Source organism: Hakea prostrata, chromosome 4, assembly GCF_041222555.1.
Source record: "Hakea prostrata isolate BN-2017 chromosome 4, UWA_Hpros_2, whole genome shotgun sequence".
Classification (NCBI taxonomy): domain Eukaryota; kingdom Viridiplantae; phylum Streptophyta; class Magnoliopsida; order Proteales; family Proteaceae; genus Hakea; species Hakea prostrata.
The window spans coordinates 46083826-46100315 of NC_142603.1; the positions used below are offsets into that span (position 1 = coordinate 46083826).

General features: G+C 37.4%; 2 protein-coding genes across 2 annotated transcripts; both read left to right on the top strand.

Moving 5' to 3' along the window:
• The first annotated feature begins 2104 nt into the window (after positions 1–2104).
• Positions 2105–3109, top strand: LOC149019135 (F-box/kelch-repeat protein At3g06240-like). Its single transcript, XM_089154060.1, has one exon. The coding sequence runs from the start codon at positions 2105–2107 to the stop codon at positions 3107–3109; it is 1005 nt and encodes a 334-aa protein (XP_089010186.1).
• Positions 3110–6059: 2950 nt separating this feature from the next.
• LOC149019136 (F-box/kelch-repeat protein At3g06240-like) lies at positions 6060–7232 on the top strand. Its single transcript, XM_089154061.1, has one exon. It carries the CDS (start codon positions 6060–6062, stop codon positions 7230–7232), a length of 1173 nt encoding a protein of 390 aa, XP_089010187.1.
• The last annotated feature ends 9258 nt before the right edge of the window (positions 7233–16490 follow it).

A 16490-nucleotide genomic window follows, 5' to 3' on the forward strand; every position in this document is an offset into this window, starting at 1 on the left:
TTTTTTTAATTTTTATACATAAACGGGGTTAAAAAACCCAAATCAATTTAAAAAGAGCTGGTCAAACGATCCACCTGAAGGAACTCCTCTATACCTTGAGGGGGTTCCTGAAAGAAATGCGTAGGAGACTTCAATGTTGTTGTTCTCTTTGCCATCCAATCGGCAACCATATTTGCTTCTCTATTAGTATGAGTAATGATGATATTTTCATGCAAATCTACCAACTCTCAAATTGCCACAATAATCCTTGTCATCCTTCCTTGATGTTGAGCACTCAGTTTCAAACAATCGATTGCTTGTGAAGAGTTAGACTCCATGTAAACAGGTAGCATATTTCTTTCTACTGCATAGCATATGCCTACACAAATAGCATGGAGCATGAAGATACTACTTCTATTATAAGTATATAATGCACTCAACTCAATGAAATAGTTTGATTCATCTTATCATAATTTTCTTCCTTGTCTTTAATATATTTTCTCTATTTTATAATATAAAAAAGTTCTACTCTTAACGGATTTTATTTTTTACCAAATTAATGATTTAGGACTAAAAAAAATATTTTTCTAAAACAAATATTTGTTTAGTGGGAACAATTAGCACTAAAATAGGAATTTTGTAAATTTGTCACAAATAAAATCTTTTAGAGTAAATTTTTTCTGAGTTTTTTAGGTTTTCCCCCACTTAAAATGGGCGAAACTCTAGTTGCCTTCATCATGTGGTATCATTACATCTGAACCACAACTTAATAGTTTCAATTAGTGCACAATTAGCTCCTAATATTAAATGGCCAAAATTCCCTCTTAATGTTAAGTTAGTAAGCTAATCTTTTGTCTCATCCCATACTTAACCCTTAGGTGGATGAAAGAAAAATCCTTTAGCCATATTTTTCTTACACCTAGCTAGAACTTACCCACCATCATTTTAAACCACCACACCTCCTCCCTCTGCCGGCCACCACTGCCCCCACTTTCCTCTTGTCGGAGATCACCCACAACCGAGGTTTAAAGTATCCCACGATACTATACGATACTAGCCGATACATATCTATATTTGACAACCGACAAGATACATCTCGATACGTCTCTCTATTTAATTGCATTAAAATACATTTGTTAGAATGATACAATACTTGATACGGGACGATACGTCTCTTAAAATATCATGACCGATACGATACTCGACACCGATACTTTAAACCTTGCCCACAACCAAGCCACGATTTCACATCTAAAAAACTCCTTTTTTTAATAAATTATTTTCAATTCTCACTTGTACAACTCTATGGTTCACCTGAAGAACTCTAACATGCACGTGCAAATGCACGTGACCATACATGTAGGGTAAGAAGGGAAATGTCTTGAAAATCAACTTTGGCTTATATTGTGTCCTCTTTACATTAGTACTTCTTTGTGAAGACAAGCTTAGAGGCATAATTCTGATGAAATGATAGGTTGTTACTCAATCTTTAGGTATTGAGATCCTTTGGATTGAGATTGATTATGTGTTAGTGGTGTTAGCAATGAAAGAGCTTAGAATTCCTTGGTTTGCGTTGTAGCTTTGGTATGGATTGAGAGCCTACAATGGAGTAAATTGATTCGATGATTACCCACTATTACAGGGAGGCAAATCCATTGTTGATTTTTTTTTTGCAAAATCAACGACTAAGAATCAGACTTCTTCCCCTTTAGTGGAGTGGCTTGAACATGTCTTGAAGGACTTGCGTTAGGATGTCTTAGAGCTCCCAAGGTTCAGGTTTTAGATGAACATAATGGATTCTGTGTATATTGTGCTTTCTTTGATAATTCTTTTGGTTTGGGTATGTGTGGAGCAATTGTTGTTGCAAGAATGAGTGTCTTTAATTCGTGAGTGTGGTATTTCAATGTTACAGTTCTAATAAAAGTCTGATTCGTTACTTAACAAAAAATAATATATATTAAGCAACTTTTTTTTTTTAATTATCTAATACGATACCTTAATTATTAATTTTGTCTACCCTTATATACTAAATAATGCTTTTTCCATTGAAAAAATGATCTAAAGATTTACATATTGTAACTTCTACACATTTCCTTCATTAGAAGGAGATTGGAAAGCAGAGGAAATGGAGACCTTGGAATTCGATATGATATTGGTTGAGAAACCTACTTTTGATTCTAAAGATCTAAAAGAACCCACACCATGGTCTTTTCCAATGGATGATCATATAAACATTCTACAATGGTTTGAATGCATAATTCAAATCCATCCTAGATGCGGCTGCAATTCCCCGAAGATGAAAACCAAAAAGGTTAAGAATACAAGAAGAGACGGGAGCGGTTCAAATTTTCTTGAAAAACCACCCCCACCATGCGTATCCAAAGAATGGCATAGTTTGATTAGTGATTCGGAGTTCATCGCTCTCCACCTCAATCGATCCAAAGAGAAAAATCCCTCCCTTGTTATTTTACCTGAAGGTTACGTCAATTCGATCTTCTACAAAGCGGTGCAGAACGGCCGTTCATGTCATATACCAAAGAAAATATCGCTGAGTCGCGGGTTCGCTGGTAGGGTTAGAATCGATAATTTGAGTTCAAGCAATGGGTTATTATGTTTCTCGTTGATTAAATTTGGATATTCCATACAAGAACTTATATACCTGTTGAATCCAGCCACTCGAGAACTCAAGAAGATTCCACATTTTTCACATCCATCGTCCAATCCTTCTTACAGTAGAGTCGGATTTGGGTTTGATCCTAATAATGGAGACTACAAAGTTGTTAGGATTGATTCTACTGCAGGTGATTTGGGCGCTGTGATCAGTGTGTACTCGTTGAATTCGGGTAACTGGAGAATAGTCTGTGAATGTGTACTCCCAGATTACGACTTGAAGAAAATGCCAGTCGTCAATGGTGCTCTTCATTGGATTTCAGTTTCAGGGAATATATACTCATTTGATTTGGTACAGGAGGTGCTTAGAGAGTTACCGTTACTTCCTGAACATGAATCGTGCTACGTGGATCTTTTCAGCATGGGAGAAACCCTTGCTGTTTTGTGTTATGGTAGTTCACAAATAGCTAAGCTTTGGATGATGAAGGAATATGGTGTTGGGGAATCTTGGACTAAATAGGGAATCATTCTTAATCTTCCTTCTTGGTGCACTAGACAGAGATTCATTCATCATCAACCATATTTGTGCGAGCCATTAGGGTTATGGAACGATGATCATGAGATCCTGTTCCTGCTTTTCTATGACAAGCTGGCTTTATACAACGCCCTGAACAAGACAACTAGGTATTTTAAAATTCGTGGACTTCCAGTCTCGTTCGAAGCAATTACCATAAACGAGAGTCTTGCTAAACTGGGGCTATAGGAGGTTTAACAAGGTTTAAAAGATCAGAATTCCTCTCTTTTTGATCAGGTTGAGCTGCATGTTTCTTGATCTTATTGGATCTTTCAGTATAATTGTAATTGTAGTGTAACAGCTGATATGTCAGGCTTCCGAAATCTTCTTCTTTGAGAGTAAAAACATATTTAATTCGTACTATATATGGATCTCTGTCATTTTAGCAATATTTTATATTTGTTGAAGAGCACCATTTGAAAGTAAATCTACTGGGAGAAATCTTTGTATGAAAATATGAAATAATTTCACCAAGAGTTTCTAGCAGATGCATATTAGCAATTTGTTAGTTCTTACATTAATTTTTAAAATAAAGAGGATCCAAAGACTTCGAAAGTTAAAATGATTAGAACTTGAGAAAAGGATCCTAACATCTCTATTACTCCCCGGGAATATCGTGATTTAGAAAGAGAGGGAAAAGAGACAGAAACCTCCACTGCTTCATCTAACTAAAGCTCCGTCTTAGAAACTGAGTTGCTGGCCAGTCGTGAAGGGCTTCGGTTGGTGGTGGAGAAGAGCTTCTAATCTGACTCTGTAGAGACGATTGGGTTGTTGGATCCTTGTTGTGTGGATCATGGAAGGTTTGGTCAAATTTGATAATTCAAATTTGATAACTTGTTATTTGCACTTGATTTATTCTTGTCCTTAGATTATGCTATATCATGTAATTGTATGAGTTTGTCACTCAACCGAGATTCTGTAGTATATCATCCCCACATGTATTATTCAGGAGTGAATCAATCTGAATCTGAGACTTCCTCCTTGTTGGATCAACTCTAACTTTGCAACCACCAGGAAAACGATCGATCGTTAGACATGAAGCCAATCGTTGTGCCCGACAATCCATCTCCGACGGTCAAATCAGTTCTAGCTTGGAATTGGATTTAGATCGAGTGAATGTACACTTTGGTTCTTCGTTGCAGAGAGGGAAAAGAGGGCTAATCTCCAGTTGGAGGAAGAAGTAAGCCCCCTAACATAGATTCCCGCCTCTTGCCTATTTCACTACCGAAGTAGAATTTTCCACAATACCATCAAAGGTCAGCTCAAGCAATGGCTAACACCTCCTAGTGAGAAGGTCAATGTTTGATCCTTCCTAATGGTATATATAATAGTCTCCCGTATTTTTAGTAAATTAATATAAATGAAAAAAAAAAAAAAAAGTTTCACCGAGGGCCGGGATTTTAATTTCATGTTCCGCACCACAAGCTGGCTGATGGCTCACCATGTTTACAAACTTGGATCCAACGACCAAAAATAAAAAGCAGGGACTTAAATACAAGTTATAATTTTCTATTTTACACTTCAAGAATTACATATTTTACATATTTTAAATTTACAAGAATAGATCCCTAGATTGAGTTCCACCCTCCGGTGAGAGAAACCCTAGAAGTTCGGCAATGTGAGGTTGTTGACGGTGGTTCTTTAGTTAAGATTGTTCATCCTTCGCTTTCTAGCACTGGGTGGGTCATCTACAAAAAACCCATTAGATCAATCAGAGGAGAATGAATGAAGCCAATGTCTTTTTTTTACTTATTTCTCCTTCTCGATTTCGCCGCAAGATGGTGATGAGCTTGCTTTCGTTTCTCTTTTGACTAGTTTTCCTTTGGTTTGTTCAATGGGAGCTCCTTTGGGCTTACCCGTGGACTGGAGAAAGGAGGAACGAGAGTTCTTGCAATTGAATTTGATACCTCTAAGGACATTAACGTAGGTGACCCAAAGGGGAACAATGTCGGGTTTGATTTAGGTAGCACAATTAAGAAATGTTTATTTTGTCAATTTGGAATTGAATAGTGGAAAGAAATTGCACTTGTGGATTCATTATGATGCCAATACCAAAATCTTGGAAGTTAGGTTGAGTGATTCGGAGTTGTGAGACCATCCATTCTATTGATTTTTTTACCAAATCGATCTATTAGAGATATGGAAAGAGGTAGACGTGTTTGTGGGTATGAGCTTGTCCACTGGAAGAGCTTCAAATCGAGAAAGTAGTGTTCCCAACAGGCTGCTTTCACAACTAGCAGATCCTCGTATTTATTCAGTGTCAAGTAAACCACAGAGGAAAAAACAATTCTGTTAGGGATCCTTTGGAACCAGTTGTGGAGCTATGACTAAGTTGATCATCATGATTTTTTAGACAATCTCTTGAACAGGAGTCAATCGGTAATTACAGTGGAGTATCCTTTACATCTGTGGAATTTCTAGGGTTCTTCTCACGTGAAGTCCAAAGATCTATTATGTAAATTCAAAATATGTAATAAAAAAATAATTTACATGTAAATCCCCGCTTTTTGATTTATGGCCGTTTGATAAATTTTTGTGAATGTGGCAAGATCATGACCACTGGGAGATCCGGCGCCGTTACAATCGTTTTACTTCTGTTTCCTATTTCCATTGTTGCAGCGAATATGGCCTAGGGTTTTCTTTTAAGTAAAAAAGTTATTCAAAAAAATAAAGGTGAGTTTGTTATTTATGGATGGAAGGTTGAAGATTTACTTGGAAAGTCGTGGAGGAATACGAACGGATCAAAACTCTTATAAGGGAAGGAATCTAAGTTTCTTTATCTGATGACGATTCTAATGGAAGGGTTGCATTTTTTTTTATTATTTTTTTTTTTTTTTTGAAGCTGAAGAGTTTATATATATGGTGGGGGGAATATTACTAATATAAGTGCCGCCGGATGGGTGCGAATGCAGAACCTCCCCGTGTAACGACGCCGGATCTCCCAGTGGAAATAATCAATGAGATCCTCTCATGGCTACCAGTGAAATCTCTATTCCGATTCAGGTGCATATCCAAAGAACGTCATAGTTTGATTAGTGATCCTGAGTTCATCACTCTCCACCTCAATCGATCCAAAGAGAAAAGTCCTTCTCTTGTTATCATACCTGGTGGGGATGTCAATTCGATCTTCTACAGAGTGATAGAGAACAATCTTTCATGTCATCAGCGTGGCAATAGATGTCTCTTAACTGCAAAAGAGATAAGGTTGAGTAGCGGGTTCCCTGGTAAGGTCAGTGTCAATTATGTTGATTCAAGCAATGGGTTATTATGTTTCTCGTCGATTAAAAGGTCAAGTATTCCTCAACTCGAAGATCCTATATACCTGTTGAATCCAGCCACTCAAGAATTCAAGAAGCTTCCACATTTTTCACGTCCATCGTTCGATCCTTCTCATACTTACAGTAGCTTCGGATTTGGGTTTGATCCTATCAACAGAGACTACAAAGTTGTTAGGATTGATTGCGTTCCTCACCTCGCAAGTTCTGGTTTGGGCGCTGTGAGTGTGTACTCGTTGAATTCTGGTAACTGGAGAAGAGTCGAAGATGCCCCACCCCCAGACTTCTTGATGAATACAATGGCAGTCGTCAATAGTGCTCTTCATTGGATGTCAAATTTGAGGAATATATACTCATTCGATTTGGTACATGAGGTGGTCAGAAAGTTAACGTCACTTCCTAACTGTGAATCTATTAATAGAATGAATTACATGGATCTTTTCGGCATGGGAGAAACCCTTTGTGTTCTCTGTTATAATTCACAAACGGTTGAGCTCTGGATGATGAAGGAATATGGTATTCGGGAATCTTGGACTAAACAAGGAGTCATTCTTGATCATCTGTATTCGCCGTGTTGGGCGTATTTGTATGACCGTCCAGCGTTATTATTAGGGTCATGGAACGATCATGAGATCCTGTTCCGGCTCTTAGACAACAAGCTGGTTTTATACAACACCAGGCACAAAACAACTAAGAATCTTGAAATTCATTGGCCTCGAGCCAAGTCCAGAGTAATTATTTTTAACGAAAGCCTTGTTAAACTGGCGTTGAAGGAGGAGGGGGTTAACGAGTGAAGCATATTTTTAACGAAGATCAGAAGGATCCTTTTCTTTCTTTTCTTTTCTTCTTTTTCTTTTTCTTCTCAAGATTTGAAAACTAATAGGTGCGATTCTTGCAACTCAAGATTTGAAAACTAAAGAAGCAAATGATGGACATGAAGAAGTTCTTGATCTTGGATCTTTTAGTATAGTTGTAATGTAATGACAAGTGAGAGAGATGTTTTGGTTTCATAAATCTTTTTCCGTAGAAAAGTATTTGGTAATATGAATCTCACTCAATTTAACAATATTTGAAGGTGAATCTACTGTCTAGAAATTCTTTTCTGAAGGTAAAATAATTTCACAGAGTTTCCACAAGATGCATATTTGTACTTTATTTGTATTGATTTAGAATTAAGAGCAAATTGCAAAGGCACCCCAAAATGGATGCTTTAAAGCATTGACACCCCACTTTATGTTTGAAAAACACAGACACTCAATTCATTAAACATGGTAGTCCATTCTGTTATTGAAACCATTAGTCCACTGTTTATTTTTCTTAAATTCCAAAAATGCCCTTATGGAGAAAAAAAGGCCAAATGTATTCTCTCTCTTCACTCGACTCTCCACCTTCGGCTCTTGCAGCAACGCCGCCACCATCATTACCGCCTCCGACACCCTCTTCAACTCCGGCCAAAAATTTCATGGCTTTAGAGGCTAATCTTTCCTTCTCCTTGACAATCAACATTTTTACACCCTATGAATCAACCAACACCAAGTATTTACCTTTTCCCTTCATTATTAAAGTCCAGGAACAGAGAAATTGAAAACAAACAGTAGACGGAAGAGAAGATTAATAAGAGGAAGACAACAGGTTGAAGAAAGCAAAAATAGGGTTTGAGCCGTACAGGAACAGAGAAATTGAAAATAAACAATGGATGGAAGAGAAGAGAAGAGAAGATTAATAAGAGCTTATTTTATGGGGCAGGAAAACGCGATGACCCTATTTTATAAGATGGAGCTTTGAACACATTGTCTACAATGAGAATCGTGAATGGATTTGCAAGTTCAGTGTGGACAAGGAAGTGAAGCGAGGGATCGAGCGATCACTGAAGCGAAGCGATCGGTCTCGATCTGCTTCTTTTAGTTCTGCTTCTTAGATCTCTGTTCTTCTTCTTCTCAGATCTGGGTTCGGTTTTCGGTTTCTGATTTGAGTTTCTGGTATGTTTCAAAATTCAACGGTTCTGGTGTTCAAAGCCTGTTTTTCTGGTTACAGATTTGGTGTGCTTCTACGGTTTGTTACAGATATCTTCGATTTGGTTTCCTGCACTTCGAGTTCCAAGCCTTTAGATCAGTTTTTTAGTTTGGGCACTCCTTGATTTGTGACTTTTGATTCGAGAATTCCCAAAACCCTTCTTCCAAACTAAGAAGAGAAACCAATACATATATTTTTGTTGCAATCTTTAATGTTCATTTCTCTTTCAGGTCTTCTAACACTACTAGCAGATGCGAGAAAGAAAGAAGACGAAAGACTCAAGGCTCGGGTGTTGAGTCTTAAGGCTCTACAGTCTTCCAATCCGGAGGCAATAATGGTGGTGGTGGGGCGTTGCCGGATCTGAAGCCTGGAGAGGGTGAAGCCCAGAGTCGAGTGAGGAGAGAGAATAAAGTTGGTCCATTTTTTTTCTTTCAATTTTTAGTAAGGGCATTTTTGGAATTTAAGAAAAATAAACAGTGGACTAGTGGTTTCAATAACATAATGGACTACCATGTTTAATGAATTGGGTGTCTGTGTTTTTCAAACATAAAGTGGGGTGTCAGTGCTTTAAAGCCTCCATTTTGGGGTGTCAGTCCAATTTGCTCTAGAATTAATTATGGCCGCGTGGATGGGTTTTTTTTTTTTTTTTTTTTTTTTGTATTATTATTTTTAAGCATCATCAAATCAATCACAAGGACTAGGGCCCATGGGATGGGTTGAGGGAGAGGGAGGATGGGGGGAAGATGTAGAAGAACGGAGGTTTGAACCCAATATTTCCTTGTTCTTACCGACTCTACATAGGAGGTTGCCATCATTGTGTCTAAAGCACATCCACACATAGAAAATAAGAGATGGGCCAATTTATCTCAAATTTTTTTGGTCATCAACAACTAGTCAAGGGGCCCACAGGCTTGGGGGATGGGGGGGAAATGCGGTAGGGGCCGAGGTTTGAATCCGTGACCTCCTTGACCTTTTTGCCTCTACCTACAAACTAGTATTAGATCCACCTGAATACCCAAAGGAGTGATCTAGAGTTACAAGATAAAGTTTACATGCAATCACCAAACCAATCCACACAATAAAATAATCATGAGCAAAACAATAAAATCCAAAAATTAATTAATATTGAGTAACAAAAATATTCGAAAGAATCTCAAAATGGATCTTAAATGTGCGGAAGCGTAATTAGAACTGGTAGAAATGTTTATCGAAAAAATGGAAGGTCAAACTGGGAAGGAAAAATGAGTTCAATATTTCCAAGGTTTACATCTCTTTTCTAGACGTCTATAAGTTTTCATCATAAGATCTATCTCTAATTCATAATATCAGTGGCAAACAAAGCGGGTCCTATAACTGTTGATTGAGGCCGTAAGAGTACCATGGGTCACAATTAGCTCCCACTGATGCCTCAACTATATCCTCAAAGGCCAAGAACTGTGAGGTCAGGGCTTCTTTTGATACCTACATAGTCATCTAAAAAGAAACATCCATGAGGAAAAAATCCAAAGAACTCAATGAATAATTCAACAGTACATACATATCCACGTGATCAAACATGAGTAAAATAAATATAGGAGAATATGATTATGATAGTGCAATGCAATATAACGATGCTCCTATACTCTAGCATATGTAAGTCTCTATATAGATAGACACAAATTAAGTTATGCCACCAGCCTGCTCTAGGTAGTCCACATAGACCTCTCACAGAGTCACACTAATCTTGAGCATCCCAACTGAGGTATAAGGATAACAATCTTCTCATCGACCATGGCTAGGGATTAGGGCTACACTCTCTCACCACGACCATTGGCATGAGTACTGGCGCGTATCAGGATACCTCTCCCAATGTAGTCTTCTACTTCAACATATTACTCAAGGTCCAAATACCTCTCCTGATGCATCTCACATTCTTGTTCAGCATCATTCCAAGTCTAGTGTTGTCGTATCCTATGGCATCAACCAACACAAACTACATACCTGTAATCCTATTGGTCATCCATATATAATGGAGAGGGAGCTCTCGTGTCCTCTCATGCATCTCACCATCTTAGACGCCCACCAACCAAATACCACTACCATGGGTCACTCAGCCTTGATTCCCATGCTGATAGAGTCATAACATGTTATGGGGTATTCCTAACCAAAAGAAAATAGACACCCTAAGTGTGCAACCTAAGCTACATGCCCATACTAAGGTTATGAGGGCAATGATCATGCCACAACCCCAAGTCAAGTCCATACATAACATTGTTAATCCCTACTCAACCATAATACTTCATGATTAATTATAGCATAATCATAGCATGATTATTAATAAATTCAGATTCTAATATGGATAAAAGAATCATATGATAGCAGCATATAACTCATCATAAATGTTCAATAATAAATCAAGCTTCAATCTTAAGTATACATAGATGAATTTCCTCACCTAACAAGTAGTCTATAACCTTTAAAGCATAAATTGAAAGATGGCCTAACACGTCTCAAATTATCCTAAATAATTATTGGTTCATGTTAGAATTAATCTAGAAAGTCAAGCATTGAAGTACACTCCAATCGAACTAGGGGATAGGGTCACCTAGACAAACGAAGGTAGGATAGCCTAGGGCAACCCCTATCAGTGCACAGACAAGGAACCCGACACGGTTCCCATTGGCTTGGTTTTTGGTTTTCAAACCACTTCCAAAATGATTAGGGTTTCCCAAATACTCCCCAAAACAAGATCTATTTACACAAGCAGATCTAAAACACAAATCCAAACAATAATCTAACAAAACATGACTTAGGTCATTCCAAAATCTATCCATAAAGAAAATCAGTATGATAGAGTGATTGGAGAATCACTAGTATTGCATGATCAAAATAGGTTTTAGGTTCCCTAAATTAATGATGTTCCCATTAGATTTTCCTCTGACAAAATATTAAAAGACGTGAATTAGAAGAAAGGAGGAATTATAACCTTCAATTTCATGGCTAGAACTTAGATCACTCTCCATATTATCTCTGCAACTTTCCCCTTCTCCGAAACCGAGTTCTCTAATGTGGACTAACGTTCCTTGATGGCTGGGAATAAAATAATTCATTTTAGGGCGAAAGCAACATTAAATAGGGATCTATAATGTAACTTTTCAAAAATACCATTTTTCACCCACGTGCATCAGGGTAGGGTTGCCCAAGCGGGGTAGCCTGGGGACTGCCCTACCCAATCAACCAACCCTTGGAAATTGTTCTAGGAGTGTGCTTTCTTGGATGGTTGCTCCATGACATTGCTATACCACCTAGCACACACTACAGGAGGGTCTTACCTGATCTTGAGTACATTCCAATTGCACCGACTGCAAACTCCTGATCCACTTTCCTTATCTGTCATTGTTTTTGCATGGAACACATCATGCACACCAGCTAATAATTATTGTAAGGCTAATCGACATTCGATGATTCTGACCTTCTCAATGTTTTCATAAGGTCTAATGTATCTAGGGCTGAGCTTTCCTTGGATATTGAATCTCATCACCCCTTTCATGGGTGATACATTTAGAAAAGATTTCTCTCCAACTTGGAATTCAATATTAGTCCTTCTTCTGTGTGTATAAGACTTCTTCCTAGACTGCAGTGTCTTGATCCTTTCTTTGATTAAATCAACCATTGCACTTGTGGCTTTAATCATCTCTGAGCCCAAAATTCTTCTTTCACCAATTTCCTTATAGTACAAGAGAGTTCTGTAAATCTCTCCATACAACACCTTAATGGGAGCCATGCCAATAGTTGATTGGTAATGTTGTAGGCAAACTCTACCAAGGCTAGATTCTCATCTTAATTTCCACCCATGTCGACCACACAAGCTTTGAGCATATCTTCCAAGATCTGAATGGTTCGCTCAGACTGTCCATCAGTTGTGGATGATGAGCTGCTTAAATTCAACTTTCGAGAAGAAACTTAGCAAGTACAACCTAACACATATCAACAGTTTCCTTTCTTTTTATACCTGTTATTTAATTAATTAATAATCTTATATAAATAAAATTAACTAACATGTGTAAAAGAGAAAAAGAAAGTCATGACATGCCCAATGATATGGATGGGACTCAATGATGTTATGATGATATAAATAAACCACACCCTCACTGGTCTAGGGTTGATAGGATGCTCCATGCCGTTACATGACCTGCGTATGTTACACAGTCCCAACATCGATCTACCCTAACCCAAATGTTTCCAAACTCAATGTATGTTCTATGCAGTTACATGGAATGCGCGTGTTACACAACCCTAACATACATTCTCATTCAAAAAGACAACTACCATCCCATATGCATCCATGGTCTAAGGTCAATAGGATGTCTCATTGCCATTACATGGTTTGCGCGCGTTACACAGCCTTAACATACATTATCATCCAAAACACCTACTAACTCAACATCACACATAGTGCTAATATGATCATGACATGACTTGATGAATTATATGCAAACAATGCAAAATCATATGGAAAATATGAATTTTCGTTATAGTCCATTATCAAATCGATGCATAATACAACAATAAATAACTCAATAAAAATCAAATCTAAAGACACATCCATGTTTATATAATAGATTAGTAAATTCAAGGAATAGATTAATTACTGGTAGATCATAATAATTTCATTAAACATAATCTAAAAGAAATACGTATTTATATATTCAAAGACACGATACTAATAAATCAAAATAGGCATATTCTAAAATGTATTCATACTCAAGATCAAATTATTAAATAAAAAGAATAAATCATTTACTAATAAATTGTGTAAATCCGACAGCAACTAAAACGTATTCATGCTCAAGATCAAATTATTAAATAAAAAGAATAAATTATTTACTATTAAATTATGTAAATCTAACATCATCTAAAATTTATTCATAATCAAGATCAAATTATAAATTAAAGAAAATAATCAATCACTAAGAAGTCGTGTACAACTATAAATCTGATCATAGAAAGAAAGAAAAAAAAAATAATAACATGTTGAAAGTAGGAAGATTATACTTACCGTGGAAAAATCATAAAAAGAGTAATCACCCTTAAGATAAAGGGTCTTCGACGCTCTATATTATCTTATTCTTTTCCCTGCACCCTTGTCTTTCATCTCTATTATTGCTTAACCAATATGGGTTCTCAATTCTCTTGTTTAATATACTCACCATTAACTCTATGTTCTCACCATCTTTCTTCTCTCCCCTCAATATTCCCTCAATGTTCTCTCCTCCTAAATCCTCGTAAACTCCACATTTTTCACCATCCATTTCTCTCTCCTCTCAATATACCTCAATATTCTATTCTCCTAATATATATATATATATATATATATATATATATATATATATATATATATATATATATATATATACCATCAGTCTTCTCTCTCCCCTCAATATTCCTCAATATTTTATCCTCTTAAATTCCCACATTTTCTTGTATTCGCATACTTAGTTTCTCTCAATATTTGATTCCCTTAATATTGGATTCCCTTTTATTTGATTACATATTTTCTCTCTCATGCAATATTTGATTTGTCTTTTGTTCCCTATTTTTGCAATATTTTCTTTATCATTTATTCATTCCCTTATTTATGCACTGTTTTTTGACCTCCACACACGAATCCCCCCGATTCCAAATTAGATATGGGTGGGGTCGAAACAATACCAAAATGTGTAATATAATTTATGCAGCTATAAGGCATTGAACTTTGGACCTCATTCTTTATTAAAGGTGATTTTTAACCGTTTAGTTAATCCAAAACTTATGATTGATTTATAAAATAAGTTCTAGTAAATATGTAAATCCCATACCAGTTCGGCCTTTAATGTAATTATTTGAATATCAACAGAAAATGCCAAGACTATCCCTATAATTATGGGTGTTACACTTAAATATCATTAAAACTCTTGAAAAACTTTCAAAAACAATAGATTATTTGAAGAAAGAATTTGAAATGAAAGATCTTGAAGAGACAAAGTATTGTCTTGCGTTACAGATGGAGTATTTGACAAATAGAATATTTATTCATCAATCAACTTATACAGATAAAATTTTGAAACAATTTTATATGGGTAAAGCACATCCATTGAGTATCCCGATGGTTGTGAGATCGCTCGACATAAAAAAAATCTATTTCGATCCCATAAAAACAATGAAGAACTTATCAGTCTTAAAGTATCATATCTTAGTGCAACTGGGGCATTGATGTGTCTTTCTAATAGTACATGACTGGATATAACATTTCCTGTAAGTCTATTAGCGAGATTTAACTATTCTCCAATACGAAGACATTGAAATGATGTTAAACATATATTTCAGTACCTTCAAGAAACTATTGACATGGTATCATTTTATTTAAATAAACGTAGACATCAACTTACTAGTTACATAGATGCAGGATTTTTATCTGATTTACATAAAGCTAGATCTCAAATAGGTTATTGATGCGTCCAATATCTGCTCAGCCCTTAGATCTCCTTGTAATGACCTGCAAAACGAAAGCGTCAAATGTGGCCCGACCGCTGGGGTCGGGAGTCCACCTCCGAAGGCTAAGTCAGTTGATGAACTTAATCACAAACGGCTCTACTAGACGCACAGAGCTAAGGAATGAAGATTCGGGAATGTGATCTAGATCGTAAGCAGATGAGTGTTTACGTCCAAAGGTGTGTGTATGGATCCGCCCCTTCTCTACCTTGTAGGTAAGTAAGGTTTATATAGAGTGTACCTTCGAGTCTTCTTCGTTGGATGCATTTGAGCCTTTTAGGGTAGTCGTTGGATTTTAACAGTTAGATCCGTTGAGCGATAGACTTCTACTAGTTTGAACTAGTAGAGGACTCCTGAGATAACCTCCCAGTTATCCGATGATTATCCCTTCAATAACGATAAGTGACAGCCACCAAGTTGTGTCTGTCATCATTAGGGTAATTAACCTACTCCATAAGTCGGATTAGGGCGTGCCTGTAGCTGATTTAGTTTCCTTCCTCAGCAAGCTAACTCCTGGACCCGGCTCGCACGGAAGCGAGTCGATTCCCTCAGTCTCGACCGGGGTCGAGGGTCAAACTGAGTATGAACCCGGTTCGATCATATTTTCTCCATATCACGAGCCCCCCAGACCAAGCGTTCGGTCAATCCCGAGGGCTTGGTTTTTAACTGGGTTCTTCGTCGGATAATAGCCTCTGCATATCCTATTAAATGTCATGTCACATTTAATGTGATGGTCACTTTTCCTCAAGGGTTGTGAGGGCAATGCCAAGCGTCCCTTTGCAATCGATCTATCGTGGCTCACGTAACCCAAGCGACGGTTTCTGAACGCCTGTTTTGGATTCGTGAGTTCAAACTTTCAAACCGACTCTAAATCTCGACCGTCGATGCTAAATCAATCTCGATCGTTCAGGTCCTCGAACACTCGTGCGGGTGCTTAAAAGCGGTTTGTTGTCTTCATAGGTTTCATTCTTCTTGTCTGGAATTTTGAAACTTCGTCGTCTACTTCGCGCCTTCTCATTCACAAGCTTTTGCCTCACTGAATCAGTAAGTTTACTGATCCCTTTGCAAGGTTTAACTCTCTGTCTCCAGGTTTTTTTTTTTTTTTTATACCATACTGAAGCTTTAGTAATGGAGGATAATAGGGTTTCTTCCTCCCTGGTGCCCAGCGTCAGTAATAGTAGTGGTAACGAGGCCTTTGCTTCCCTTCCTTCTAAGCAGTCGGATAGTGATAATAAAACCCTAACTACCCTCTGGCAAGAATTCGCAGACAACCAGAGAAGATTGGAAATAAAAACCGAGACTTCTTCTGCCTTTCCTGAGTCTGGATCATCCAAGACTCCTAGGGTGACCGCTGAGTCTTCTGGGCAGTCAAAACAAACTTCCAAGTCTAATGGTGGACCTGGTTCTGTTCCCTCCTCTTACAAGGAGAAAACCCTTCTTTCGGCTATCCAGGGTTTTGATTTCCCTTCTTCTTATCATCTTAGGGTTCCTAACCCTGATGAGAGGGTTGATTCGACCCTTCTAGGCGA